The sequence below is a fragment of the Antennarius striatus genome, chromosome 2 (genome assembly GCF_040054535.1).
Source record: "Antennarius striatus isolate MH-2024 chromosome 2, ASM4005453v1, whole genome shotgun sequence".
In the NCBI taxonomy this organism is placed as follows: Eukaryota; Metazoa; Chordata; class Actinopteri; order Lophiiformes; family Antennariidae; genus Antennarius; species Antennarius striatus.
In genome coordinates, this window is record NC_090777.1 from 14,064,146 (window position 1) to 14,092,043 (window position 27,898).

Sequence of the window (27,898 nt, forward strand, 5' to 3'; positions counted from 1 at the left end):
TCTGGGAGGAAAATAATACCTGCTTGGCTGGGACACAAGAAATCCCACATTTAAGAGGCAGATACAGTACGTCCCAGTGGCTTGGAGACTCTATAGGATTATTTGGAGGGTTTGGCCTCGCCATTTTGACACAAGTTCAGAGGAATACATTCAAGCCTTTTGGGAGCCTATTTGTAGTGTATGCCAGTTAGATGCAATTGTTGACTGATTTTGATCTACCATTCCAATTGGATATTACTGCTTACCTTGAGCAGAGCCAGCATGATATGCACACATAGGACTCAATAAACCCCAGGCGTAATTACCCCTCTTCATTTTTTTCAGAACCATCAAGACAAAAACTTATAATATAAATAGAAAACAATCCTATGATTAGACATGTTCAAGCTTGAAATACAAAGTCAATTTCTCCCATCCCATTGAAGTGGAGCATGTTCATCTTTAGAGATACATGTCAGCTAACATACTGTACATGTATGTTTGTACATGAGTTTAACTGACCAGTCATTGAGAAAGGAATATGGTTTGATATTTACGTTTTTGTGTGTTTGCTTATTTTCATACATTCAATGGTTTACAGGCAAATATGTCAAATCAACTTGTATGTGTGCTGAGATTGGAAATTAACAGCAATACTTTGTTATTTCTTGATATACTCATAAAAGAAAATCTGTTTTCTAGTATGCCCACTGAAGTAATTCAGACAGATGTTTGAGAACCAAACATAAAGTCAAATGAGAAACACAAAAATGTACATCGACAAACATATTACTCCATTTTCTGGACTGAAAGTCAAAGCAAATATTGGAGTGAACCTTCCCTGTAGTTTCTATCTCCTATTGTATAAAAAGGAGATTGAGGAGGGGGGAGACTGTATTTTCAATCACATTCATCCAAGGTTAGTCACTGTATAATGTGGAACAGGCATTATGGTCAAAGACATAATTGCCAGCCCAAGAGTCCTGCAAAAATGCACACTGTTCAAGGTTCATGGATTTAAAAGTCAAAGGCAGAATTCGTTTTTTGTCCTCATCACTGTTTTGATATGCCTCCCAATAATAAAATATCACTCCATCAATGCACAGCAAATAACTGAACTGTTATGAGGATGTAGTAAAACAGTTGTGATTTGAAAATTGTACAGGTATTGATTGTTTTAAATCAATACCTGCACTTTCCCACTACTTGCATTTACTTATACATGACATGTACAATTATTCCTGTACAATTATTTCCAGGTGCAAAAGCACAGCCGGAATCCTCGTAGCTGATGTGTGTTGTTTAGATCCACTTGAGGGCCAAATCATGACGTTGCCTCACTATGTCCAGCTTACACTGGTTGTTGATAGTGCTACATTCCTGTTGTTCTTATTGACTGTTGAAGACAACAACACTCTCATCCACATGACATTACCATAATTTACTGTTTTGCTAGGCAGGCAATTGCTCCCTCACTGTATAGATACTGTATCTTGTTCAACTCAGTAGTCTTTCTAATTTAGAGCTGGTATATTATACTAGTTTACCTTAAATATATTTACATTAGGTAGAACTTCCCTTTTGGGGGAAGTTTTTATTATTTTTAGTTATAAAGTCATGGTTTATTCAACACATATTTAATTAATCATTGCAACAGCAGAAATATATTATGAAGAAGAGGGGCACAGTAAGAGACAGATGGACCAACAAAAAATAACACGTTAAATCTCAAACCAGTACAGAACTGGAAAATTTGAAAGGTATGATACTTGAATGGTATGACACCATTCTTTAAGTGCTCCCCAATAATTCAAATTGCATGTATTTGTGTGCATCCATAACTTAATGGCCTGAAGCATTTGTGAAAATATAGGAAGAAGGGGGTTATGACGATGAATGAATGAAAAAAAGATTTGAAATTATTTTATGACTCCTAAGCAATTAGTCAAAGAACTCTGCTTGACCCACTAGTAAGCAACTGATGTGCTCCCTATGCAACAATGGCTAATCTTGACAATTAATTCTTGTTGGGCCTGTTGTGGCAGTGTGTAATGGTCTTATGGCATCCTGTTCAAGCATTGTGAGTCAGGGGTGGAGATGAAGATGTTCTCATCATTTAGAAGAACAAGGAAGAGCTGCTGAATCTATGGCCATATGCTGCCTTCGAACATGATTTGGACCATGGGCTATCTGGGATTGAAAGTGACAGGAAATGAGGATACAGGGTGAAATAAAGTCCAACACTTGTGTATTTCCTTCTGTGATCACAGAAAACATGCTGTCTCTGCAACAAATTGGATGACCTGTCAAAGTGGAACCTTGTCCAATTTGAGACCCACTGCACTGACATCACATATCATCACATATCATGAAATGTTTTGAGACATTTGTCAGCTCAGAAAACAAGTAGCTTCCTTTCAGGACCCACTACAGTTTGCTTACTGGAGTGGAGTGAGTGTGGACAATGCCTTACAGTACATTCTTCGCACGATCTACCAACAACGGGAAAAGGCAGGTAGCTCAGGGAGACGAGATATATAGAGATGAAATTGACTCTTTTGTTAGTTAGTGAGATGCTCACTGTTTGTACCTCAATATGGAAAAAACAGTTATTAATTGATTTTAGAAGGAGAAAACAAGCCGTGGTCATGAACAATTAGAAGATTAAAATGGTGGAGACATACAAATACTTAGGAGTAAACCAAGGCAACAAATTAAACAGTGAGGTGGAGGTGGTAGAAAACTATAAATACCTGGGACTGCAGCTAGACAGCAGACTGGACTGGTCACTCAACTCGAACTGTGTGTACAAGAAGGGGCAGAGCAGGATGTACTTCCTAAGGAGGCTGGCCTCCTTCAACATCTGTCCTAAGCTCCTTTTCATGTTCTATCAGTCCGTAGTCTCCAGTGTGCTGTCATACGCCATTGTGTGTTGGGGTGGGGGGGCCAGGAAAAGACATATGGACCGTCTGAACAGACTCATCCACAGAGCGGGCTCAGTGGTCGGGCTGAGCCTGGACTCTGTGGATATGCTTCTGGAGAGCAGGACCATGTCTAAAATTAAGGCTATCATGAACAACACCAGGCACCCCTACACACCACCTTCTCGCAGCAGAGAAGCACCTTCAGCGGCAGACTGCTGTCACACAACGCCTCCACAGAGAGGCTGAGGTCCTCCTTCGTGCCCCGTGCCATCAGGGGGTACAATGACTCTCTCAGGAGGAGCGGGGGGGAGGTGGCGAGGTCAGCACAGGGTTGAAAATGGATTTAATTTAATTTTAATTTAATTTTATACTGTTATACATATATATATATAAATGTATTTATTTATTTATTTTTTATACTGTTTTATATTTTAATTCAATTTTGTACTGTTTAGATTTTATTTTATACTGTTTATATTTTAATACTGTAATATTTTTAAATTTTATACTGTTTATATTTTAGTTATAGTTTAGTATATAAGTCCTGTTACTGCTGCATGTGTCTGTCTGTTAGTGTAATGTATGTCTTGTGGTATGTCCTGTGATGTCAGTGTTTCCTTTTCTCCTGGTGTTTATCCAGTATTATTTGTTATGTAATGCCTGAGCAGTGGATATATGCAATTTCCTCCGGGATTAATAAAGTATCTATCTATCTATCTATCTATCTATCTATCTATCTATCTATCTATCTATCTATCTATCTATCTATCTATCTATCTATCTATCTATCTATCTATCTATCTATCTATCTATCTATCTATCTATCTATCTAAACTGACTGAGAAGCAGTAATGCTGTGTTTTAAAAAGCTCAGACTGCGTTGTTTTTCTTAAGGCTCTAACATGTGTTATTTCAAGGCATTGTGGCCAGTGTTGTTCTATGGTGTTCTTTGTTGGGGTGGGAGCATCACTGTGGAGGACAGGAACAGGATGAACTAAGTGGATAAAAAGACTGGCTCAGTGATAGGCCTGTGCCTGGACCCAGTGGACACTATTATGGACAAAGGCTGAGCACCAAATTAGGAACTGTCCTATCCTCAAAGGACCACCCACTACAAAGTATTTTGAGTGAACTTATTCAGTGGGACTGATGGTGATGCCGAAGTGCTCAATTGATTGTTTTAGGAGATCTCTAATTTCTGGAGCTGTGCATTTTTACAATGATCGCTTCGTTTGAAACTGTCCATATTCTGCATTTGCTGGTATTTAACAAAAGTCTGTAGCAGAGTCCATTGTTATTATTATTATTATTATTATTTATGGGGTTTTTTTGTTTTTTTTTAATTATTATTTTATGTTGTTTTTGTTGTTTGGTTGTAATAAAGAAAACATCCATGGCTTTTTAATTACCCTGCTTGGCGATCAATGGAAGCTATCTATTATTACTCCAACTTAAATACTATTACAGCTTGACAACTCAAGGATGTTGCTAGGGAATAAGAAGGCACATTATGAAGTTAATGTAAGCATGGCAGGCCACTTAACTTCACTCATTAGTATCTCAACATATTTCGAAGAAAATATGATTATTGTCATAAAGAATCAAGAGCCATCTGACAGATATCTATCTACAGTATCTATATATGGACATTATCCATCAATATTGCCTTATACATCATGTCTTCTTTTTAAAAAAAAAAGGTTTAAATCACAGTTCAGTTTTGAGTTTTCTGGATATTTGAATGAACATGGATTAAGAACTGAAGAAGAAAGAAAGATGGAGCAACAAGTTATATCAAAATGACAGCATAATATCTTCACTGAAAATTGTTCTGGGAGATGTTAATAATAAATAAAAGTAATCTAATGCCGTTCATTGTTTGTTCCATCAGATACCAAATAAATGTTGTTGTGTTGTACAGAAAATAATTAATAAATAAAATATAGTAATAAGTAATTTCATCTTTTAAAGAGAATAATGTTACACTCCAGGATATGTGAATGCCTCTATTAAATTACGGTATTCACATGGGGACACAAGTATATTTTTTAAGCAGTGGTGTTGTTTTATCAAATATTTTACAGATTTACAAACCCTCCCATAAACTGAATTTTCTTTGTTAATCCTATATATGAGACTTCCGGCTCTCAACGGGAGCAGACGTCTTTCTTCTGTCTCCTGTTGTTGCTATCTCTCTAACTCATACCCAGACTGACTCTCACTTATTCTCTGCAAAATGACGAAACCAAAAGGAAAATCGGAGGATACTAAAGACCAGATGGTCTCTATGAAATAATTAAAGAGGGAGTTAAAGAGTAACTTTGATAAGTTAGGGAGTGACTTTGATAAAAAGTTGGAAGAAAAGCTAACAGCGGTGCTAGATGCCTTGGAAGAAATGAAGGACAAAATGAAGAAAATGCAGAAAAATGGATGAAAAAGACTGAAAAATTGTTGTCTTGGAACAGGGACAACAAAGAATGGATGATTTGGAACAAAGCATTCGTATAAATGATGTGATCATCACTGGAATCAAAATCAAGCCGAGGAATTACAGAAATGCTATGGCTAGCGCTGACATCGAATCTCTGGAGCAACTAGTGAGTTCTCAACTGAGAGACCTGGAGATAACTATAGATCCGGACCAGATTGAGACATGTTACCCATTACCATCTGGAGGTAGGAGACCACATGCAGTGCTGATAAAATTCAAAAATCTTACATTTTGGACACGTCAAGTATTTCATGGAACAGTCGAAAAAATCAACATCATTGATGTCAGAAACATGGATTAATGAACAAAAAAAACAAAAACAAAAAACAACAACATGTATTTGTGGTAACATGGGATAACATTAACTTGAGACTTTAAAGTGCATGTTGATATCTTTTGACAATATAATACCATGTGAAACTGTTAAAGTGTCTGCAACAAACTGGTTAATTCTTGTATAAACACTGTCTGCTGAAAGAGGTTAATATGATCATTATATTCTTGTGGAGAACACTGGCAAGGTCAACTTCTTGTTTTGACTATCCATGATGTTAACAAACCTTGTGTTCCTAGGAAGAATGTAAACATGGTTATACTCTAGGGTAAAAGGCTAATATCTGGAAGTGGATAAGGGTATGAACATCTGTCAAAATTCAATGTATGAGCTGGTTGAAGACTTCTAATTTCTGAGTTTGTTGACTACATATTCTAATGAGACAGATGTTTTGTTGATAATTTAGGGGACGGGAATCTTACAAGCCAATGGCTTCTACCCGTTAACCCTTTTTTTTTTTTTTTCGGATGTTGCTGATGATGTTTCAACACTGATGAAAGTGAAATATGTTGTAATAACATGTCTGGAAAGAAGAAAAATGAACTGAATAAATAAATAAATACCTAGCATGTACAGGACATATACCTATATCAATTGTTGGGCAATGTTAACTTGTCAACTAATGTCCACTGTTTTCCAGAATTTGCCATATACAGTACTATCTTGTGGCTGTTATGCAACAATCCACCAACATAATTTTTTGCTTAAATTCATCTTTTGGATTTTATTCATTTTTTTGTTGTTTGTTTTTATTTTTGTTTTGTTTTTTGTTGTATGTGTATCTGTATATTTGTGTGATAGGCTCACCTATATTTTGCACGATTTGTGTTTGCACGACAATGAATTTCTGAGCCTGTTATGTGAAGGGAAGGGGCAGTTGAGTGGATGGGAATTTTCTTTCTATGATTTGCATGTGTATTGTACAAACTCTTTTTTCATAACTTGAAAAATTTATAAAAATACCTTCCGTAAAAAAATAGTACAGCATTCAGCAGAAGTACTTTTTCAAGTCCAAAACAATTCACTACACTTTCTCCCATAATTTTACATGAAAGAAAGTTTGACATCTTGTTCCTTCCAAACACCACAAGAACATCAGGATATGTCATTGAGAAAACAGCCTGCATCAGCACCAATGCCAGTTGTAGCATACATCAGAACTAACAAGCGGTTACACTTCTCAGTGGCTGCCAACAGAACAGTGAGTTCTCACAGGACTAAATATCCACCACACCCACAACAGAATGGCAATGGGTCAACAACGAGGTCACTTGTCATAGCTCGGTTTTGCTAAATCAAATTTTACAATTCCCTGGCTGGAAAATTACTTCTAATATTTGGAATCACATGTTTACCAACAATTCAATTTTTTCGAAATGTAGACCATTTGTTTTAGTTGGTGTAACGTCTTTCTCAGATACACAAAAATTACATAACAATAACTGCATCATCTCAGCTACACATTGGTTACATAGCCATTGCTCTCCCCTTTTTGTTACAGTGCTGCAACCCAAAATATATTTGCCCTCTCCAAATATATGTTTCATCTCCAATGTGTGGGTTATGACCCAGAAGGTTAGCCTGTTATGTTTATCGGATATTGGTATATTAACATAATGTCACAGTGTTGAAGAAAGTGAAAACATCTAGACTGTACATATGTGTGTATGTGTGTGTTTCTGTGTTTTCTCCGCGTTTCACTGCAGAGCCCTACAAAACTCCAACAAAACCAACTCCTGGAGAAAGTCCAACTGGGAAGTGAACCTAAGTACTAGGTTATTCAACCTCCTGACAGACTCGAGAGACTGGGCTTATGTTACACTATATGTAGCCTATTACAAGAATAATGCATGGTTGTCAATGATTCTCCCAAACTCCAGGCCACTTCATTTAAGCAATGCTGGTTGGCTGAAAAGAGATTTAAAAAAAAGAATCTGCTTTTTCAGAAAATATTAAATACTCCAATAATAGCTTGAGAGATTTATATGACTGGCTTTGTTTGTGGTACACAAACAATTTTGAACCTCTCATATTGCTATCAAAATGTAGAAGCTGAGAATAATTTAGTCTGGAGGTGGTCATTCAAATTATTGAATTGTGGGAAACTCAGAGGACAACGAATGGGAGAATTACAGGCACTCCACAAAACAAAACAAAAGGCTACAAATGGGCACTGGTTTTGCAGGTAGAGGTCTACAGCAGCTAAAGTGTAATTGATAGGGTCATGTAGTTTGACCCTGAAGGATTCCCAAAAGGAGCGATAACAGGCCATTTCCATTTAGCCAACATGCTGGCTCAGAGGCTGGGAGCACTAGTGTCAGCTAACTGGGAGTTCAATAATAAGCCAGCCTCATGTCTGTATGCATGGTGTGTGTGCACCTATATACACATATGACTATAGTTTGAAAAGTACATACAAACACACATAACTACACAATCAGTCGTTGATGCATTATACAGTACTATACATCTGTTTTGTATTATTCAACCTGGGACTTAGTTATTCAAAATCCTTCTAGTGTTCTCAGTTACCAAAAGCAATTACTTATCAAACTTGTCTCTCTATGATGTATGTCTGTACTGTATATGTGTCTATGTATTCCATGCTGCTTCTACATGTGAATTTCCCATCTTGTGATTAAAAAAGTTTATCCAACCTAATCTAATCTGATCTAAATTCATAGCTGAGTCCTATGAAGTTAATCAAGTATGCACTCCAACATTCTTGGCTGCAGCAGTCTGATATTGGTTTTGTCAGCGTAGCCAGCACCTTGAAGTACAAGAGAAAGAGAGAGATGGATAAAAGAGATAGATATACAGTAAATCATTTGACAGGCACAGACCCAGCGGGTATCAGCGTCACAAATCCTCTCGGTTTGAAATTCTAGGACTACCACCATCACAGGAAGAGATGAGAGATGGTGATGCAGATGACAGTGAGGCAGAGAATAACAGTGATGGAGGCTTCAGGCTTCCTTGCGGTCAATATCATCATAGAATAGAACTGGGAATGCATACATGTGACAGCTCAATCGGTGGTGACACATGAAAAACCTACTAAAAACAGATCAAGACTGTCAGAACCAGCTTGGATTTGACTGGAGAATAATTAATGTACTCCCAAACACAGAAATGCTGACAGCAGCATGATGCATCACCAATTAATGAACAGAATAGCAGTTCTTGTCCTGAGAATCAACTGGAAGTTACAGAAAGCAATTCCAAAAATAAATCCTGATTCATCTGAGAAGTAGTTCGAAAGGACCAGACTCAAGTCTCTTCCTGTCATCAACGGCATTTTTTTTTTTTAAGTAATTCAGAAAAGTCTGCTACTGCACCCATCGGAGCCCTGCCAGAGACAATCAGAGTGGATATATCATTGCCCCGTGCTAGACCCAGAAAATTAGTAATAGATAAATTGGCACAATAAATGGTCCTAAGAAAAGAGTGGAATAGCAACTACCTCTGTGGTAAATACTTGTAAGTAATTGCTACTTTTGTTTTGCTTTTTTACTTTTTATTTCCTGAAAAAATGATCCAAAAATGGATATAAACATGTAACATCCACTTACCCTAGGTCAGGTCAGGGTGACAACAGTGTAAAAGGATATCAGGGGCAAGCAACACCTTGCAGTTCCTCCTGAGGTATTCCCAGTATAAAGGAGCTATGTAATTCAAACAGCCAAACCTTGATCTCTCCCAATGAAATGCCCCAAAGACCTCCCAAGGGGGCATTTAGGATGACTCCTAATCACATGGGTCACTCAGTTCCTTTCACCACAATCTGGTACAACACTCGGATTACTGCTGATGTTGCACCAAACCCCTCACAGATTTCGTTGAGGACATCTTCCATAACTCATCAAGAGTTGAAACACATCCCATCCCCTGTATAGGGCTGCGGCCTTTACCAGTTCGATCGTATATGATGTATGAACTTTGGTTATAATAAAAACAATGTGACGGCCTCCTGCATAGCAGGGCCTGCTGCTGCTGCGCGCGCGCGTGTGTGTGTGTTGTGGGTGTGTCTGTCTGTGATTGTGTTTTGCAGGTAACCAGCAAGTAGGCGGAGCCCTTTAACTGGGAGCACCTGAGGCCTGTACTATAAAGCTTGATTAACCTAGCCAGGTTTCCTCTTACTTATCTGGCTTAACTTACCGAGACATCCGCCCTCCGGATTTTCGGTACCATAAAGCCGGCTATCAACTCACTAATTCAATCCAGGCCTGTCCAGTGTAGATCTGTGCGCGCTCACATAAAAAGGGCGGTTTGCTGCATGCGACCAATCGCAAACATGCAACAAACCGGCCCAAGCCGCATATTTCACAACGAAGGACAAACAATAATAATTAATAAATACGAGCAATACAAATCAATAATCCAGGCAAAAAGCAACACAGTTGCTGCTGCAAAACGGTGCAAGGATAACTGGCACTAAATCGCCGACTGTGTCAATGCAGAAGTTAGTGCCACTATGTGCCACTACGCACTATGTGCCCACTATGACTGCACTTGTATATCTGACTACAGTAACATTTGTGTGTTCCATAAATGTATGTGTGTACAACATTTTTCGTTATGGCATGTGATTGTAGCCCCCGCGACTTTATGAATAGCTCTACATACTGTGTTCTTCCCGAGGTTTTCAGCATCGCCAACAGAATACATAAAAGTACCAATGAATGAATGAATCAATCCATGATTTACTTAAACAAATAATTTATTAATGGCATTTTATCTGTGGCTTGCTTGTAACCCATCCAACGTGGGATTTAAGGATATCATAATTACGAACATTACTAAGAAATATATTAACTGTGGCAAAAAACCTCAGTGCAATGCACACTGTCTGCAGGACTGTCAGCGCGTGGTTGCGGTGCGTTACATTACTGATGTAAGGCTCCAGCAGCTGACAGATATAATGTAACCCCTCTCCCCAAAACCTGTACCTTTCATACAGTGATTGTTCAGGCAATTGAAATGGATTACAGCGATCTCTAAATATTCTCACGCCTGAGCGCTCTTCACACAAGCTGTGCACCAAGATCCACCGGGTTCTCATAAAACGGACGGCCCATTTTCTAAGAGAACTGATTGGTCAGTAGGTGGGGCTGTTATACCCGCTGAGCTCTGATTGGTCAGTAGGTGGGACTATTATACCTGCTGAGCTTTTATCCTGAACTTATCCTGCTCCGGAGCAGGTTAGGTGTTCAGCATAGGTTACCACCGCAACGTAGCCCGATAGAAAGTCAGCCACCTTTATGGTACCGAAAAACCAGGGTTAAGCCTGAAGTTATCTCGCCAAGCCGTAATCCAGCTTTATGGTACAGGCCTCAGGCCAGTCTCCCAGTGAGGGTATTTAAAATCAGCTGTCTCAGACCTTCCATGTTGGTTCCATCTCTGCTCGCTCTTCTCACCTGATCCTGACGACAGCACCATGTTTGTGTTTGGTTGGCTTTGGCCTTTTTGTTAGTTTAGTTGCTTTCATACACTTCACCCACCATCTTCCATTCATCCATCAACAGACACACTGATAAAACTGATTTGCACACCTCATAATTGAGAGATGCTTGCTTTGTAGTTATTTTTGTAAAATAAATTTATAATTTTTCCTTGTGCTCTCTCCACTTTTTGTCATAGCTCACGAGCCGGGTCGTGACAACAGGAGAATCTTATATGGTCATCTTAATTATTCCCCGATTACATGTCCGATTGAGCAAGAAAAACCAATTATGCAAGCAGGACATGAACTAGCAGAGGGAAGATAGATATCACTCATTTCTTTGCCTTGAGAAAGAAAGCAAAATTAGTACTGTGGGACTACGTAATTTAGATATTTGAAAAAACAAGGATTTCTTCTTGAGGATGCACACAAAACTTATATTGCTAGAGGTATGAAACGACCACAGCGAAACAGCTATGTTTTTTTTTAGTGGTTATTGATGTAAACCAACTGAAGGAATGCTGATCCTGTGTTGCAAGACAATAAAAATGAAGCCTGTAGGTGGTGAAAACAGGTGGCTTGATTAACCCTAGGTATTATATTTTATTGTTATTCTCTATTTTTACTCATTTTTACTATTTCACCGTTTTCAGTCTTTTGTCCTTCTACATCCAAAAATATGGCAAAGTAAGGCCAAGACCAAATAAGTATTGACATTTCCACTTCAATGCCAATCATATGAGTGCTTTCCTTGATGTTTGGGAACCTCAAAGGTCCGAAAATTATCCTCACTGCGACTGTGACATTGAAGTCTACCAATAAATATCATAAATGGGATCAAACAGAAGGACAACCATGGCACAGTCCAACACTCACTGAGAATGTGTTTGACTGTATGCTGGAAATATAGACACAACACTAACTAGTTATGAATGGACCAGATGGCTCATAGCAATCACCCCGATACAGTCAGAGGAAAGCTTTCCAAATATTTTAAAAATACTAAATTGTCAAAATATTGGTGAGACAATTTTGACATGCTGACAGCATAAAAAATATTTACAAATAAAGTCTAATCTAATGACATCAACACTTACTGTTAATTTCAAGCTAATAAAGCAGTTCCGGACCAATCACCTTTATGTCACAACAAGCACAGAAAAATTTGAAAATGTATAGCCACTGAAGAGAGACAGCCAACATATGTGCTATAAGGAAGACACTGACAGGTCATGAATAATGGATAATGGCTTCAAACTGACTTGACACATGAAGTTGAAAATTGACTATGGAACTGAGAACAGAAGAAATGGCTGCTCTTATTCTAAGGTGTCTTGTCATGTTATATTCCCTGCGTTATCGTTTAGCCTGGCTCCAAATGTGAATGTTGGAGCAGTATCGTGACAGCAGCAGAACACATGAGATGTTCAACAATGAAAGGGATGGAGAGATGTTTCCAAGATTCAGGTTCAAGATTATAGAGTTGGAATTGACATGTCAAAGGCTTGAAGAACAAGCACAAAGCAGACAGAATCTTTCTGTTTTGCTCATTGTCTCTTCCACACACAGGCAATGCAGATCCCTGGGAAAGCTGATAGTGGAATGCTAGGGACAAGCTGTGCGTAAAAGAGAAATAAAAATGAGATAGGGATGAAGGAAGAGTTGTCAAGTGAGAATCAAGTCAATGTGGACCACACACAGAACAGGTTAGTCATACACACATTCAACAGCTACTCAAGGCTGTCATCTATCACCCTTGTGGCCCTATGAATGTCTTTGCTCACACACACACTGAAAGTACAGCTGTTTTTTCAGGGTGTGCCTCTCCAGTATTTAAAGCTGTTAAGCAGCAGCCGCTCCTCTAGATGTTTGGTCCCTTGGAGCTGAAATATTGATCAGTTCTCAGGCAAGGCAGCAGAGTCTGTGTCCCCACCATCACCATGTATAATTGAAGTGTATATCTCTCAGTGTGGCACGCCAGTTGGGAGAAGGAATTAAGCCCTGAGGTAAACTAAGGGCTTGTCTATGCTGTCATTGCAGATCCTCTGTCTGTCTATCATATGGCTTTTCACATATGTCTTCCATAGACCTGATATATTCAATACGGAAGCACCATGGCTTTCAAAAGAAAAACGAGAATGTAAAACAGGACACAACCAACTCAATTTGGGTTTTATTGCTGGACATTTGTCTGAATACTTATCAGTTGAATCAGGGGAAACAACAATCCTTTGGGCCATTTTAAGCAAGCAATCATTCATAGCAGTGAAAAGTTTGAAGGATAAGCTTTCTATTAGTAGTCAAGAAGCTGTCGTGGAAAAAATAACAATGTGTTGTTGTGTGCCTGGAAATAGTTCCACCAGCATTACCTTTCCTTTCTAGTGAATGTAACCAAGGTCTTTATGTAGTTCTGAAGTTTGAATCATTACTAAAGTAGTTGTTAATAATTATGGTTGTAAATTATGGTTGTACTGTAAATTAAGTTTTATGTTGAAGATTATCCTGTAAATTATTATACTTTTGATAAAATATTGAGAATTTCCGACAGTGGGATGAAAAAAATATCGGACCAAATCAAATTATCGAGAAGCCGATGTCGATGAGGCACAGCACAATAGTTTGGTTTGATTCCTTTTAAATTCAATGCAGGTAAAACCACTCTATTGGGATAGACCAGGGGTCCGCAACCTGCGGCTCTGGAGCCGCGTCCGGCTCTTTAGTGCCTCCCTTGCGGCTTCCTGGAGATTAATCACAAAATAAAAAAATAATACTTAACGAAAAAAAATAGAAATATATTCTACTTATAGCTAAAAATCTTTAAAACACAAAACTTATTGTTGTAAATTTCCTTCGCTTTATTGCGCTATCATCGTTATTGTGTTGTTTAAAAATTTAGTCAGGCACCTTCTAGGACAGCTCAGATGTACTGTGGAGTCCTAGGTGATTGTAGCCCTGGCTTTAGAAAGCGGTGGTGATTGGTTGGCAGCACAGTGGGCAGGTGATGAGTGATGTGACATGAGTGCTGACCAATCGGGTGAGACCACTCTACCACTCTGTCCTGGGGCCCTGCTGGACTGTGTCAGGTTGGGAGAGAGAGTCACTAGGAATCCACATTCTATTTAATAAAGGACAGCAGCGCTGCGGCCAATCAGTGGTGGGTGGAGGAGGTCTGCTGCTGGGCGGTACACATATATGTGCATACTGTATATATGAGTTCATTCAGATTAGACGGGAATTGAAAGTCGCGCTAGGCGCGCTAATTGTGCTAGCCACGCTAATCGTGCTAGCTGCGCTAGTGAGGCTGGTCGTGTTAGCCACGCTAATCGTGCTAGCTGCACTAGTGAGGTTGGTCGTGTTATAGCCATGCTAGGTGATCTGGTCACCTGAATCGCTCCAGTCATGCCGGCTGCTAATTGCACTGTTAATAGTGGCGATGTGAATACTGTAGTTATTATAAGTAATCCAAACAACTGTGTTCCTGTTTGGGTTTGTTCAGCCTTATTATGTGTAATATTATGTATGTATATACAGTACAGACCAAAAGTTTGGACACACCTTCCCATTCAATGAGTTTCCTTTCTTTTCATGACTATTGACTTTGTAGATTCACACTGAAGGCATCAAAACTATGAATTAACACATGTGGAAATATGTACTTAACAAAATAGTGTATAACAACTGAAAATACGCCTTATATTCTAGTTTCTTCTGAGTAGCCACCTTTTGCTCTGATTACTGCTTTGCACACACTCTGCATTCTCTTGATGAACTTCAAGAGGTAGTCACCGGAAATTGTTTCCTCTTGACAGTGGCCCTGTCAGGTGTAATACGTGGGATTTCTTGCCTTATAAATGGGGTTAGGACCATCAGTTGTGTTGTTAGAATTTGTATTATGGCAAGAAAAAAGCAGCTAAGTAAAGAAAAACAAGTTGCCATCATTACTTTAAGAAATGAAGGTCAGTCAGTACGAAAAATTGGGAAAACTTTGAAAGTATCCCCAAGTGCAGTCGCAAAAACCATAAAGCGCTACAAAGAAAGTGGCTCACATGAGGACCGCCCCAGGAAAGGAAGACCAAGAATCACCTCTGCTGCGGAGGATAAGTTCATCCGAGTCACCAGCCTCAGAAATTGTAGGTTAACAGCAGTTCAGATTAGAGACCAGGTCAATGCCACACAGAGTTCTAGCAGTAGAACAACTGTTAAGAGGAGACTCTGTGAATCAGGCCTTCATGGCAGAATAGCTGCTAGGAAACCACTGCTAAGGACAGGCACCAAGCAGAAGAGAGTTGTTTGGGCTAAACAACACAAGGAATGGACATTAGACCGGTGGAAATCTGGTTTGGTCTGATGAGTCCAAATTTGGGATCTTTGGTTCCAACCACCATGTCTTTGTGCGACGCAGAAAAGGTGAACGGATGGACTCTACATGCCTGGTTCCCACTGTGAAGCATGGAGGAGGAGGTGTGATGGTGTGGGGTTGCTTTGCTGGTGACACTGTTGGGGATTTGTTCAAAATGGAGGGCATACTGAACCAGCATGGCTACCACAGCATCTTGCAGCGGCATGCTATTCCATCTAGTTTGCGTTTAGTTGGACCATCATTTATTTTTCAACGGGACAATGACCCCAAACACACCTCCAGGCTGTGTAAGGGCTATTTGATCAAGAAGGAGAGTGATGTGGTGCTGCGCCAGATGACCTGGACCTCCACAGTGACCGGACCTGAACCCAATCGAGATGGTTTGGGGTGAGCCGGACCGCAGAGTGAAGGCAAAAGGGCCAACAAGTGCTAAGCATCTCTAGGAACTCCTTCAGAACTCTTGGAAGACCATTTCTGGTGACTACCTCTTGAAGCTCATCAAGAGAATGCCAAGAGTGTGCGAAGCAGTAATCAAAGCAAAAGGTGGCTACTTTGAAGAACCTAGAATATAAGACATATTTTCAGTTGTTTCACACTTTTTGGTTAAGTATATAATTCCACATGTGTTAATTCATAGTTTTGATGCCTTCAGTGTGAATCTACAATTTTCATAGTCAAGAAAATAAAGAAAACTCATTGAATGAGAATGTGTGTCCAAACTTTTGGTCTGTACTGTATATATAGAGATTACATTATGTAATGTCTGCAGGGCAGGTTTCTTTGGTAGGGGGTGAAATCAGGACCGGAGAAGCGCCTGTTGCTCCGTTGAAGGAGGACACATCCATTAGATGGAGGCGATTCTGGAGAGCGGTGAACTACAAAACTGAGTCCTTCACAAAATGATGGTCTGTAATGCTGCAAGTTACTGATTTAATGCCAGAAATCAGCTGTTCCCTGTGTGGTGCCTGCTCTCTGACCGGAGTTACCGCTGTGGATAAGGGGGTTCCAACACACACACAGTCCCCCCGATTATATCTCCTATAGATGGTGATTACACGAAGGACTCATTAAAATAATGAAAACAAAACAATACAAAAAGTTAGACCTGCTTCTCTCTGCAAAGACAGTGAAGGAAAGAAGACGCAACATCACCAATCAGACAATCTAGGACATTCAATTCCAGCATTATCAATTAAACTATCGCTATTGAACAGACAGGCTGTTGTGCAGGTATGTAAACTCCAAGTAGAAATGATAGTTAATAGCACGGCTTGTTTAGAGCACATTACCTAAACATAGTGAGTAAAAGTCTCCAGGAGCAGAAACACTGTTTGTCATTGGAGTTCAAGCCGACTGTATTCACCAGGATGAAAGAGTCCAGAGACGTTCATCACCATCACACACTGAACAGGGATTACTGTATTTAGGAGTGATCTTTGATACGTGAGCTGCATTTGGGAGCAGATTTAACAAGTTTGTCAATGCAACAAAATATTATACAGTAATATAGTGATGGAAGTTAAACTTAAAGCACCAAATATGGTACAACAGAGTCGTCACGTGGTGCGTCATTCTCTCCAGGACGCACTGCATGGAAAATAATCATGAATCTCATTATGCATTTGTAGACTAGTTCATCAATTTGATAGTAGGTTAATATAGCTAATATAGACACTTAGAGCTTGTGTTGCTTCATATAAAGCTTAGAATTTTTTGCGGCTCCCGACAGGTTTGATTTTAGTATTTTTGGTTCAATTTGGCTCTTTGAACGTTTAAGGTTGCCGACCCCTGGGATAGACAACACAGCATTAGTAGATCAACAAATAATGCTTTTTGGGAAGCACAGGAATTTCACTGCAATTATGTGAGTGGCCACAAAATTTGTAGCAAGGTTGCACTTTCTTGTTAAATCTAAGTCTGAATAATACATTCATGCCTGTAACATGGCGAGCTGTGCTCATTCAGGCCTGTGTGCCTGACAAGGCAGAGTGGACTGGTTTTCTCAAATGGGGGAACAGAGGGTCAATACAGTACTGCAGCAATTACAGTATAGTAAAAAAGTGTAAACCTTTTCGAACAGAGACCTAAATAAACTTTAATAAAAATTGCTTTAAAATCAACGTATTATGTGCCATCGAAAGACTTAGCTCCCTCACAACATTGTTTTTGCCTGACTACAGAGACATGTATGACAATGAGAGACGTCAATCAAGTAATAAAAATAGGTCTAATCAGCCAACCTGAATTCAGCTGTGAGGGTAGATTGGTGTGCAAAACAATTAACATAAATATAACGGTTTCCAAAATTTCATACTCCAGCTATTTGTTACTAATGGAATTGCTGTTAATTTGTCCTCTTGATCGCTCAGGACTGGTCTTCAAAAAGTTGGAAACAATCTCAATTTGTCAAAACCGAGATACTGTGCAGGAGAAGGTGATGGTTCTTGATGGTAATTACATCACTCAAGTTCACACAATCTCTGTCCTCAAGGCCAGCTGAAATAAATACTGACCTCTTTTATCTTCTATTGTTTACCCCAAAACATCAATGTGATGAAACATTGTTCTGTATTCATTCTTTTTGTTCATTCTTGGTGAGTTCCTACACATGATGGATGAATCCTTGAACGCGCAAGTCCAAAGTGAAATCGTACTTGGCAAACCAAACACTGTCTGTAAAATACAATAGCAAATACATTACAATTTTCACTTCAAGTGAGCATCTCCAAAAAAAATTTTTTCATTTTAAAGAGAAAGATGGAGCACCTGAACTGTAATGTCATTACAGACATTAGATTCAGCAAACTTATGTAGGTATTCTTTAAGTAAAACGTATGCTTTGCATGCTGACTGTGAGTACTGCAAGATATTCATCACTAAGCCCAAGTTTGAACCATGAGGGAATCTCCTCTTTGAAACCATTGTGCTCTTTGGAGAACAGTTATTGAAGAAACAAAAGCAGAGGAATCGCTTGCCTGATGTTAAGATGTTCTCCCATTGGTATAACACTGTCCTTTTCTGAGTATTACTTATTTGAAGTCATTTAAAACGACTGTGTGTGCTTGTGTTGGTGCATACAACAGTGAAGAGCTTTGTTTTCATTGAACTCTTTAAAATTCTGTAGGCAATATGCTCTTGTCTTTTTGCTGTTAGTAGTTAAGAGTAAGGTTTGGGTAAGAACGTTAAGCATAAAGTGAATGGAAAAGGGACAAAATTATATAGAAAAGACCAAAAGTACTCATAACCTATTTTGTGCAGTGTTATCTGCGTCATGTTCGGTAGAATTTGGAGACCTAGGAAACCAGAGATTGCAGAGACAGAAACAAACTTTGTCTTCTTCTCCAAAGCCCAGCTGTCGGCCTGATAATGTTGCATGTTTGAGAAGAAAACATGCAACTGGCTTTGGCTGGGAAGTCATGGAGTTTGAATGGAGTGATCACAGTGAGACGCAATACAAAGAATATGCATATTTTTCTCTGCGTCCTCCTCTGCCATTTATATGGCGCAACATTGCCCTCTACTGACCACAACGTCCACTACATTAGACCCGGTATAGCAAGAACAGCTTCTCTTTCGAAAATATCTGTGAGATGCCACATGATCTGACAACCAATGCAAACAATCAGCAACTGGGGGAAATGAGTAAATGTTATCTGAAGAGACGAAGAACATGATGGACTTTGTATCGGGATTAAGCACAAGAAGACCAAAAAAAAGGGTTCACTGAATGTCGACTAATGTTTTATAAATGTTTTTTCAATGGCTTCAGAAGAAGTTTCAGAAGTCAGATATGTTGTATGTACAGTATGATTTGTCACCGTTAATCTACATCTTATATATTCCAAACAGCAAGCCATCTTTCATTTTATGTTTGAAAAACCTTGCAGTATAAAAACACCAACATTAAAGAAATAATTGACCACTCCAAAAATGTGTGATATAATATCAAATGAAAACCACAAGAGGTCAGACTTAACATCTCCAAATAGTCCTATAAAGCAGCAGAAAGCACAACATATATAGTCACACACAAGACATCCTCTCTTGCTTTCTATTTAATCATTTATTGCACCTTTGTTTCTCAGCTCTTATTAAAACCACTTCATCATTGCTGACTGGGAGTAGGTGGGGGCCTTGCAATTTTCACCAGGCTGTTGTAACATAAGATATGATCCTTCCTCTGACATTATTTTGTTATCAATATTACAGCATTTTGCCATTAAATACAAGCATGAATGTAAGGGAATCAGGCTAAATCCCAAAAAAAGTTTGTGCAGCTCTCAGAATAACAGTGATGACAGGAGCCACTTTTGAATCCTGATAAGATGTGGTCTATATTATTAGCCTTGATGGACAATGTGATTACAACACTCACTGAGAAACCATGTGGGTTTTATAAAGAACATGATCACTATGGTGAATCAAAACAAAGGCTGTAAGAGATCATACTAAAAGCTTGTTTGATCAAAAAACCCTAACCCTATCCTTAACTGAGGATAGGACAGAGAACAGATGAAGATCTGTTAATCAGCCTGTGTGCAATAGCAGTGACTCACTGGTGTCTATGGGAAAAAAAACAACTTATGCAACACTGCATTCATCATGTAGTTACAGCTCATAGAATCCTTTACATTAAAAAGATTTTTGACATAACAGCTTGTACAGCAGCTTACACTGCAAGCAAGTCATGCAAACTCATCATCACTAGTTACAGTAAAGCTCAACAGTGCTCCAATACCATCGTAAAACAGTAGGTGACTGGACACCAACCAGGAGAGCAGAGACCCTCAGATGTTACACTGAAAGAAATACAGATATCCAGCCGCTCTCCAGACAGCCGTTCAAAAGTAACAAACCGACTTAGAAGAGATAGTAAACACGAAGCTGGGAGAGACTATTACAATAGAAATAGACAGGAACATGTTTTTAGTCCTCAAACCATGGCAGTTTTAAAAAGAACTGCTGGAACTCCTCTAAAGGATGATGAAATGCATTTCCATTTTTCAACTGATTCAGAAAACCTCAAGAGTGCTGTCCAAGAAGATGCCAAAGACCTTCCATCAGAAGAGATGCTTACTCACCCTGTTGAGCCGCATTTTGTAATAACAGTGCATTTTGTAATAAATAGTCCAAAATGTAATAACTTTTTCATTTCATTTTGTAATAAAGCCGCATTTTGTAATAAAGTACCGCATTTTGTAATATACTGCCACAACGAATTTTGTAATAAATTTTGCCGCATTATGTAATAACTTATGACATTTCGACGTTTATTACAAAATGCACCGTTATTACAAAATGCGGCTCAACACACCCTGACTTCTGGTCATTGATAACAATGGAAGGGAGTAAAATAAATCATTGGTCAGTATTTGTTACCTGATTAGAGCTCAATCCCACAAAATGCCTGCATGGACGATGGCTGACAAATGCATTGAAGATAATTAAATATCATTTGACTACAGGGATAAGGGAATAGAAAAGAACAAAGGAAAAGGAGAAGTTATTGTTGTTGCTATTACATGGTCCACAAACGATTTACGGATTAATTTGGACCTGACATTTGAGAATCTTGGAACAATATTTTTTTCCATTAAACAAATGTCTTCAAGTACAAGATGAATATACAAATAACTCCGGACTTGTGTAAGTGCATATGTAAGTTCCAGCTCTGCCAGTTACATATTCTAACAGCCAGTCAAAGACAGTTAACACCTGACATATACAGTATGAAGCCCCTGAAGTCAAAGAGAGGGTCCACCATTTTAGAAAACATACGGGGGTTTTTTATATTTTCTTTTAGAAGACCGGTGTGGAGAGGGTATAGTGCGAATTAAGTACCTGTAATTCTTTCCGAAGACGAATGGCAAAAAATGTGTCACTTGGGTTTAACTTTTTTCTTAACTTCATTTCTTTTAATACTTCTGAACCACAAACATTATTAGTATTACGGATGGATAACATGATTACAATTGACGTAAATGACATAAATTTACTTGCTACGATAAGACTGAGGTCTTTATGATTATTTTTATTAATTTAAATAAAAATAATCATCAGAGTTCGGTAATGTGGTGCAACTGCAAAAATTTCAGATTCCTTAGCAGTGCATGAATGAATCAATTTTATCTTATGCATTTGTACAAGAAAAGAGCTTTTATTGCAGCATGAACATGACAGACCAGGTGACAAGCGAAACAAAATAAATTCCTTCAAGTTAAATAGATACCATGGCAACAAAATCTGTGGCATATTCCAATCAGTGTTGTATACTATGTCTTTTGTGTCTCAATTTTGCAGTAGCTATGACACTCTAAAATCATTTTTAAAAAGTAATAGGAAGTTTCATCATCAAAGCACATTTTAAAGTGCACATGGCAGTAGTCTGATTTATAAGTTGCTTCATCGTTCTCCTATATCAATGGTGTTGAGAGAGGAGAAATGACTCAAAGAACAATGATTGGAAAAAGTGCAGAAATTCAGTAAACGCAACAAACCCCGGGCCAAAAAGACAGGCTAACATTCTCATTGTTTCACTAGAAAAACAATTTTGTCTGTGTTCTTCAGAATTCAACTACAGAAGAAATATAACCACTCTGTAAAGACAATATTGTATTACAAGAAATATTGGAATATATAATGTAATTGCAACAATTTTACCTTCAAACCATAAAAGATTGATGCCTCAAAGGTTATACGTTAGTGTTGGATTATAATGCAGCAAACACACACTGCTGTCAGCAAAACAATCTCAAAAACAGGTTTAATGCCAAAAGTGATAAAATGAGGACAAAAAACTAACATGATCATCACATCTCAGGCAGAGTGCTGCTTCCGGCTCACGAGACATTGAGTGCACAGATTTTATCATACCAACTAATAAAGGTGCCAAAGCTTTCCAGTATTCAAGAATTACACGTTTTACATTTCCATCCTGGTTGATGAAACAAAATCTGGTTGATCTTAACACTTAATACAGAAAAAAATCTATAATGAATTAATCACATTTACCAATAACTTAATGTTTACATATTGATGTGTGCTAAAACAGAATCCTAAGAAGAGCAATACCAGCAGTCCCCAATGAGAAAAAAAGGTGAAAATACAAAACTTATAACCCTGAGCTCTAAATCCTCTCAGCCTTGTCCTATAATCTGTGACAAGCCAGCATAAATTCTCTGAAGACCAGTAAAATGAACAATTTGGGTTGCCTGGCTGCCTGCCTCAGTGAGCTACAGAGTAAATCAGCCCAATGCCACAGCCAAAGGCTCCACTCAACATGGTTGTACAGTGATCAAGGAACACAGTTATCAAACTGGTCCATTTTATATTCACTGTGCTTCTCACAACTTTGGTGAATGTGATACAAATGTGGTGTTGGTTCTTAGTCAGACATCAAGATGTCACGAGTGCTTACTGTTGTTTAATTAAGAATTTAAGAAGACAACTAATGCTCTGTAACTGAAAACATATTACAAGGCAGAAATACTGTGATGACAAATGGTTAGTTCTTAAAGCGAGTACATGCAGACTCGAAAATCTGTCAAATATGTTCTTTCACATTGGTCTAGTGGAAGTGTGAAAGATAAGAAGTTGGAACAGAACTATATTGTGCCTGTACCTTGAGGAGATTGTGAAGGTGTGATGGTTAGGTGTCTTGGTGACAACTGGCTGACACTCCCATTGTTTTTACATCCCACGAAGCAGTGATGTATTGTAATCGTCAGTGTTTGTGTGTTCGTCTGTCTGTCCGTCCGTCTGTTTGTCCACCAAATATTTTCATAACCATTGCAAATAGAAAGATGAAACAAAAAGCACATTACTCGGGCTGCAAAGGGGATGAAAATGAGATAATAACCTTGACGAAACTGGGTCAAGGTCAAATTTCAACTTTTGTCACTCAGGAACCACAAAAGATAGAAAGACAACGCAGAAGGCCAGTGTGAGTAAGACCATATATCAAAGGTAGTGCTTTGAGCTATCGTCTGAGATATTTTTACATCCCGCAAAGCAGTGATGTATCAGTGCTTGTGTGTTTGTCCGTCCGTCCGTCCGTCCGTTAGTCCACCAAATATCTTCTCAACCATTGCAGATAAAAAGATGAAACAAAAAGCACATTACTCAGGCAGCAAAGGGGATGAAAATGAGATGAGGACCTTGACCTTGAGAAAACTAGGTCAAGGTCAAATTTCCACTTTTGTACACTCAGGAACCGGATAAGATAGAAAGACGAGGGAGAAGGCCAGTGTGAGTAAGACCATAGCTAGTGCTTTGATCTACCTATGCTTTGATTTACCCTAACCTATGAAAGTAGGTCAGGATAAAATTTTGAATACAGGGGTGTTGCGGGATGTTGCAATCTCTGACTGCCTGGTTAATTTTCATTTACTCTGGAGAGGTGGAGTTTTTGAGTTTATTTGAACTCAGTAAGAGTTTTGCTAAAATGATGTAGTCTGTGCTTGGATAGGTTTTCGTTTTAATGCATAATTGACAAACCACCATTTATCAAACAACACAAGGAATTCAAAATGCAAATATGTGCTTAATAATGCAACTACCTCATTAAATGGGATCTTGTTGTTTTTCTTCCTCTGAGGATGGCTCTTCCATGTCTTCCCAAAAAATTGCTGCTGAGTTGTGTCAAACAGGTTCACATGCAGCTGATAGGTCACATCTCGCTCCCCCTCTGTCATGTCCTGGGACTATCAGGAAAGCACACATATATTAAGACAAACCATAAAATATTTTTAATGTGTGAATGTACACAAAAATCTTCCAAGTCATCTTTTCCATAAACATTCAAAAGTTTCGCTAAATATATTGAAAGAAACAATCAAATTAAGACCTTTTTAACAACAAATGTACCGTGTGTGATGTTTTGCAGATCAACCTGATTTAACTCAAGGAGCCACATCATGCTTCTCTATGCACGAGAGAATGAGCACAAAGTGTGTGAGAGAACTGTTGTTTATTGTTAAATACTCAAAAGAACATTTTGATTTGCAAGTACAGTAGTCTAAATATAAACTTGGTGAAACGTCGGTGCTTCTAGTGAGCAGCACCTCTCCCGATGCTGTACCGTGAGCTGTGAGCTGTCACCTGTGGTGTGGGAGCTGCAGTGATTCGACCAAGGCTGAGCTGGAAGCCGTGGGAATCGGTGAGGTGCCCTTCACCGGCCAAGCGAACTGCTGTGCTGGGCGGGGGAACCAACCGGTTTCTCTCAAACACTTCGTTCCAGCTGTCCGCCATGGGGGTCAGATCGCTGGTTTGACCAGGGCTTTGAACCAGAATATTTTTTTTTGCCAATCGGTTCGTTCCGAACAGAAACAGTATTACAGTATACCGTTTACGGTTTTAAGTTCCACCGATGAATTGACGCTCCTGAACAAAAGAACAACAAATATAGTTGCAAATATAAATAGGTAGGCAGCTTTAGGACTTTTAAATTGGCAATTAAAGCAATGCCTTGACATTCAGCTGATGATGCAACACAGACTGTATTGGTCAGAGCTCACCGGGAGCGAACACGGTGTCGTTCCGAGCGACGCCTCTCGTGATCGGTGACGGACACACAGAAAACACCGATGAATGTCCGGAGCGTTACAAAGCGGTAATAACCGCTGCTACAAAGCGGTAATAACTGGTTATAATTATTTTTGAATAACCGTTTCTGTTGCAGAACATTAAGAGTATAAAGTTTATGGTTTCGTCTTCTTTCCAGGCAAAATACCAAGAGTTTCTGGTTTGTGTTCCATTGAACGGTTCAAACCGCTGGTTTTCACCATATTTTTTGTTCACCAGGAAAAGACGGAGCAGAGAACCGCAGAAGTATTTAAAAATACCTCAGTGTTACCGTGTGCTTCTCGCCGGACAGATTTTTAAACGACCAGCCGCCATATTGAAAATGGATTATACTAGTCACGACAGAGGGGTCTGAAGGGAAACCAATAACTGCGTTGAGAGTATCTAACTGTCAAAATAGAAATAGAAATACAACAAGTCAAATAATAGCCCTGAAAAATGGAAAATAAGTTTTCTCGGTTCCAAAAATGATTTAAAAAAATTTTTTTTTTTTAAAAACCGTCCATCTCATAAACCTACCTTTCTTTTGGTATAACCCTAGGCTCATCAACCGTTACTATGGTAACGATCATGTTGCCACGATCGACTGTTTTCCTCAAAAGTGCTGAAGCGCCTTAAAAACAAACATATTTCCATGTGATTACAGTAATGGAACTAAAAATATTATTGATAGACAGAAAGCTATTAATTATTTGAAATTTATTCTACATATTATTATTCAACATTCAATTCAATTTGTGTCCAAAAAAAGTTTAAGATAATAATATTTGGACCTTATTTGTCTTATTTCACCTGATGGTTCTGGTGTGGGCCTGTGGTTGGGTGCCTTCCTTGGGTCCAGACATAGAAATGCCCTTCTCTTGTCTTTTACTTCCATAAACTTGTGATGTGACTCTCACCTGGCTTGAGACCCCGTTCTCAGTGTCAAACTTCCATTTAGCCATTTTTGAGGAGGGGGGTAGCTGAAAGTTGACCTCTCCTCTGACTGCTGATGAATAATGAAGTCAAGGCCCGATTGCTGCAGTGACTTTGCAGACTACCATTGCATTGTGGGGAATGTAGTGTTGATGCGTCCAAAACATGAGCGCAGGCCAGATCTGGCCCCCGGGCCTTGACTTTGACATACAGTGATACCTCTACTTACTAAATTTTCTACTTACGACATTTCTCAGCAGGAAAATATTACCTCTACTTACGAAAGAAATTTCGACTTACGTAATGTGAAAACACAGTATCGGCTGATACTCGAATAAAAACACAGTATCGGCTGATACTCGAATAAAAACACAGTATCGGCTGACACTCGAATGTCCCACAGGTTCATGAATGCAACATTCTAATAGCTGCTCTGCCATTGGCTATTACCTATTACGTATCTTCCTGCCATCCCATTGGCTAAAAGGGATGCCACTCCACCTCTGTGTGGAGCTAGATTGGTGCTTATGGCTATTCAGCACTCGACCCGTGAGGTAGTCTGATAGTTTTGCGCTAATATAATAACTTTGTACGTATTCGCTATGGACCCCAAGAAAGTGACGGAGAAAAGAGGAAAAGAAAAAACAAAGAAAAGAGTTTCTTTGTCCATACAAACAAAGCAAGAGATTATAGAAAACCATGAGAAAGGGATGTGTTTGGTTGATTTCGCCAAAGAATATGGCCAAAAATCTACGATCGACATGTTATTAAAACAAAAGGAAGTTTAAGGAGGTTAAGGCATCACGTGGGTGGTTGGAGAAGTTCAAAAGGAGGACTGGAATTCATTCTATTGTTCGGCATCGTGAGACAGGAGCGCATCAACAAAAGAGGGTAAAAAACAATGAGGACAGCAGTTAAAAAGTAAATGACCGTCATTATTATTCTTTACTCTTGTCTTTGTTTTTTACATTATGCACAACTCTCATTTATTGTGTAATAATCTAATCATATCTTGTATTTTTTACATGTTTTGATGCATTTTTATGCTTTATAAAACATTTATGTCGGAATTTTTGTGGGCTTGGAACGGATTAGGTCATTTACATGGAAAACGCGTCTCTACTTACATAATTTTCTACTTACGTAATTTATTCCGGAACCAATTAATTTCGTAAGTAGAGGTACCACTGTATGTGAGTTAGAACATAACCCATACCTGAGCTAGTTTACGAATACTCTTGAATAAATTTAGACAGAAAAACTCTCTGAATGAAACAAATGAAATTAAAAACGGAAAAGAGAAAACTTTTATGTCTATTAATTAGGTGTAAACTGACTGATTATGATGATGTGGTTATGATTGTTTTTTATATTTTTTGTATGGAAAGACTGAAGTTCCAGTCACTATGTGTCATGAGTGATTGAATTATTATTTGTTTCTTTGTATGCGCTGTCTAATTCTTTCTGTTTCTAGATAGATAGATAGATAGATAGATAGATAGATAGATAGATAGATAGGTAGGTAGGTAGGTAGGTAGGTAGGTAGGTAGGTAGGTAGGTAGGTAGGTAGATAGATAGATAGATAGATAGATAGATAGATAGATAGATAGATAGATAGATAGATAGATAGATAACAGGACTGATATACTAAACTATAACTAAAATATAAACAGTATAAAATTTAAAAAATATAACAGTATTAAATTAAAATATAAACAGTATAAAATTATAATGTAAACAGTATAAAATAAATAAAATAAAATAAAATGATCTATCTGATAATAAAATGATCTATCTATATCTATATCTATCTCTCTCTCTCTCTCTCTCTCTATATATATATATATATATATATTTATATTTGTATATA

The 27,898-nt window shown here is 38.5% G+C and overlaps 1 protein-coding gene across 1 annotated transcript in view; it reads right to left on the reverse strand.

Moving 5' to 3' along the window:
• Positions 1-25,426, reverse strand: part of nphp4 (nephronophthisis 4) — a 221,150-nt gene extending 195,724 nt beyond the window's left edge. The window contains 3 exon segments of the mRNA XM_068305896.1: positions 24,090-24,233; positions 24,631-24,912; positions 25,374-25,426. Of these exon segments, the coding sequence (XP_068161997.1) occupies positions 24,090-24,233; positions 24,631-24,780 (294 nt within the window). The 5' untranslated portion in view covers positions 24,781-24,912; positions 25,374-25,426.
• Between the last annotated feature and the right edge of the window lie 2,472 nt (positions 25,427-27,898).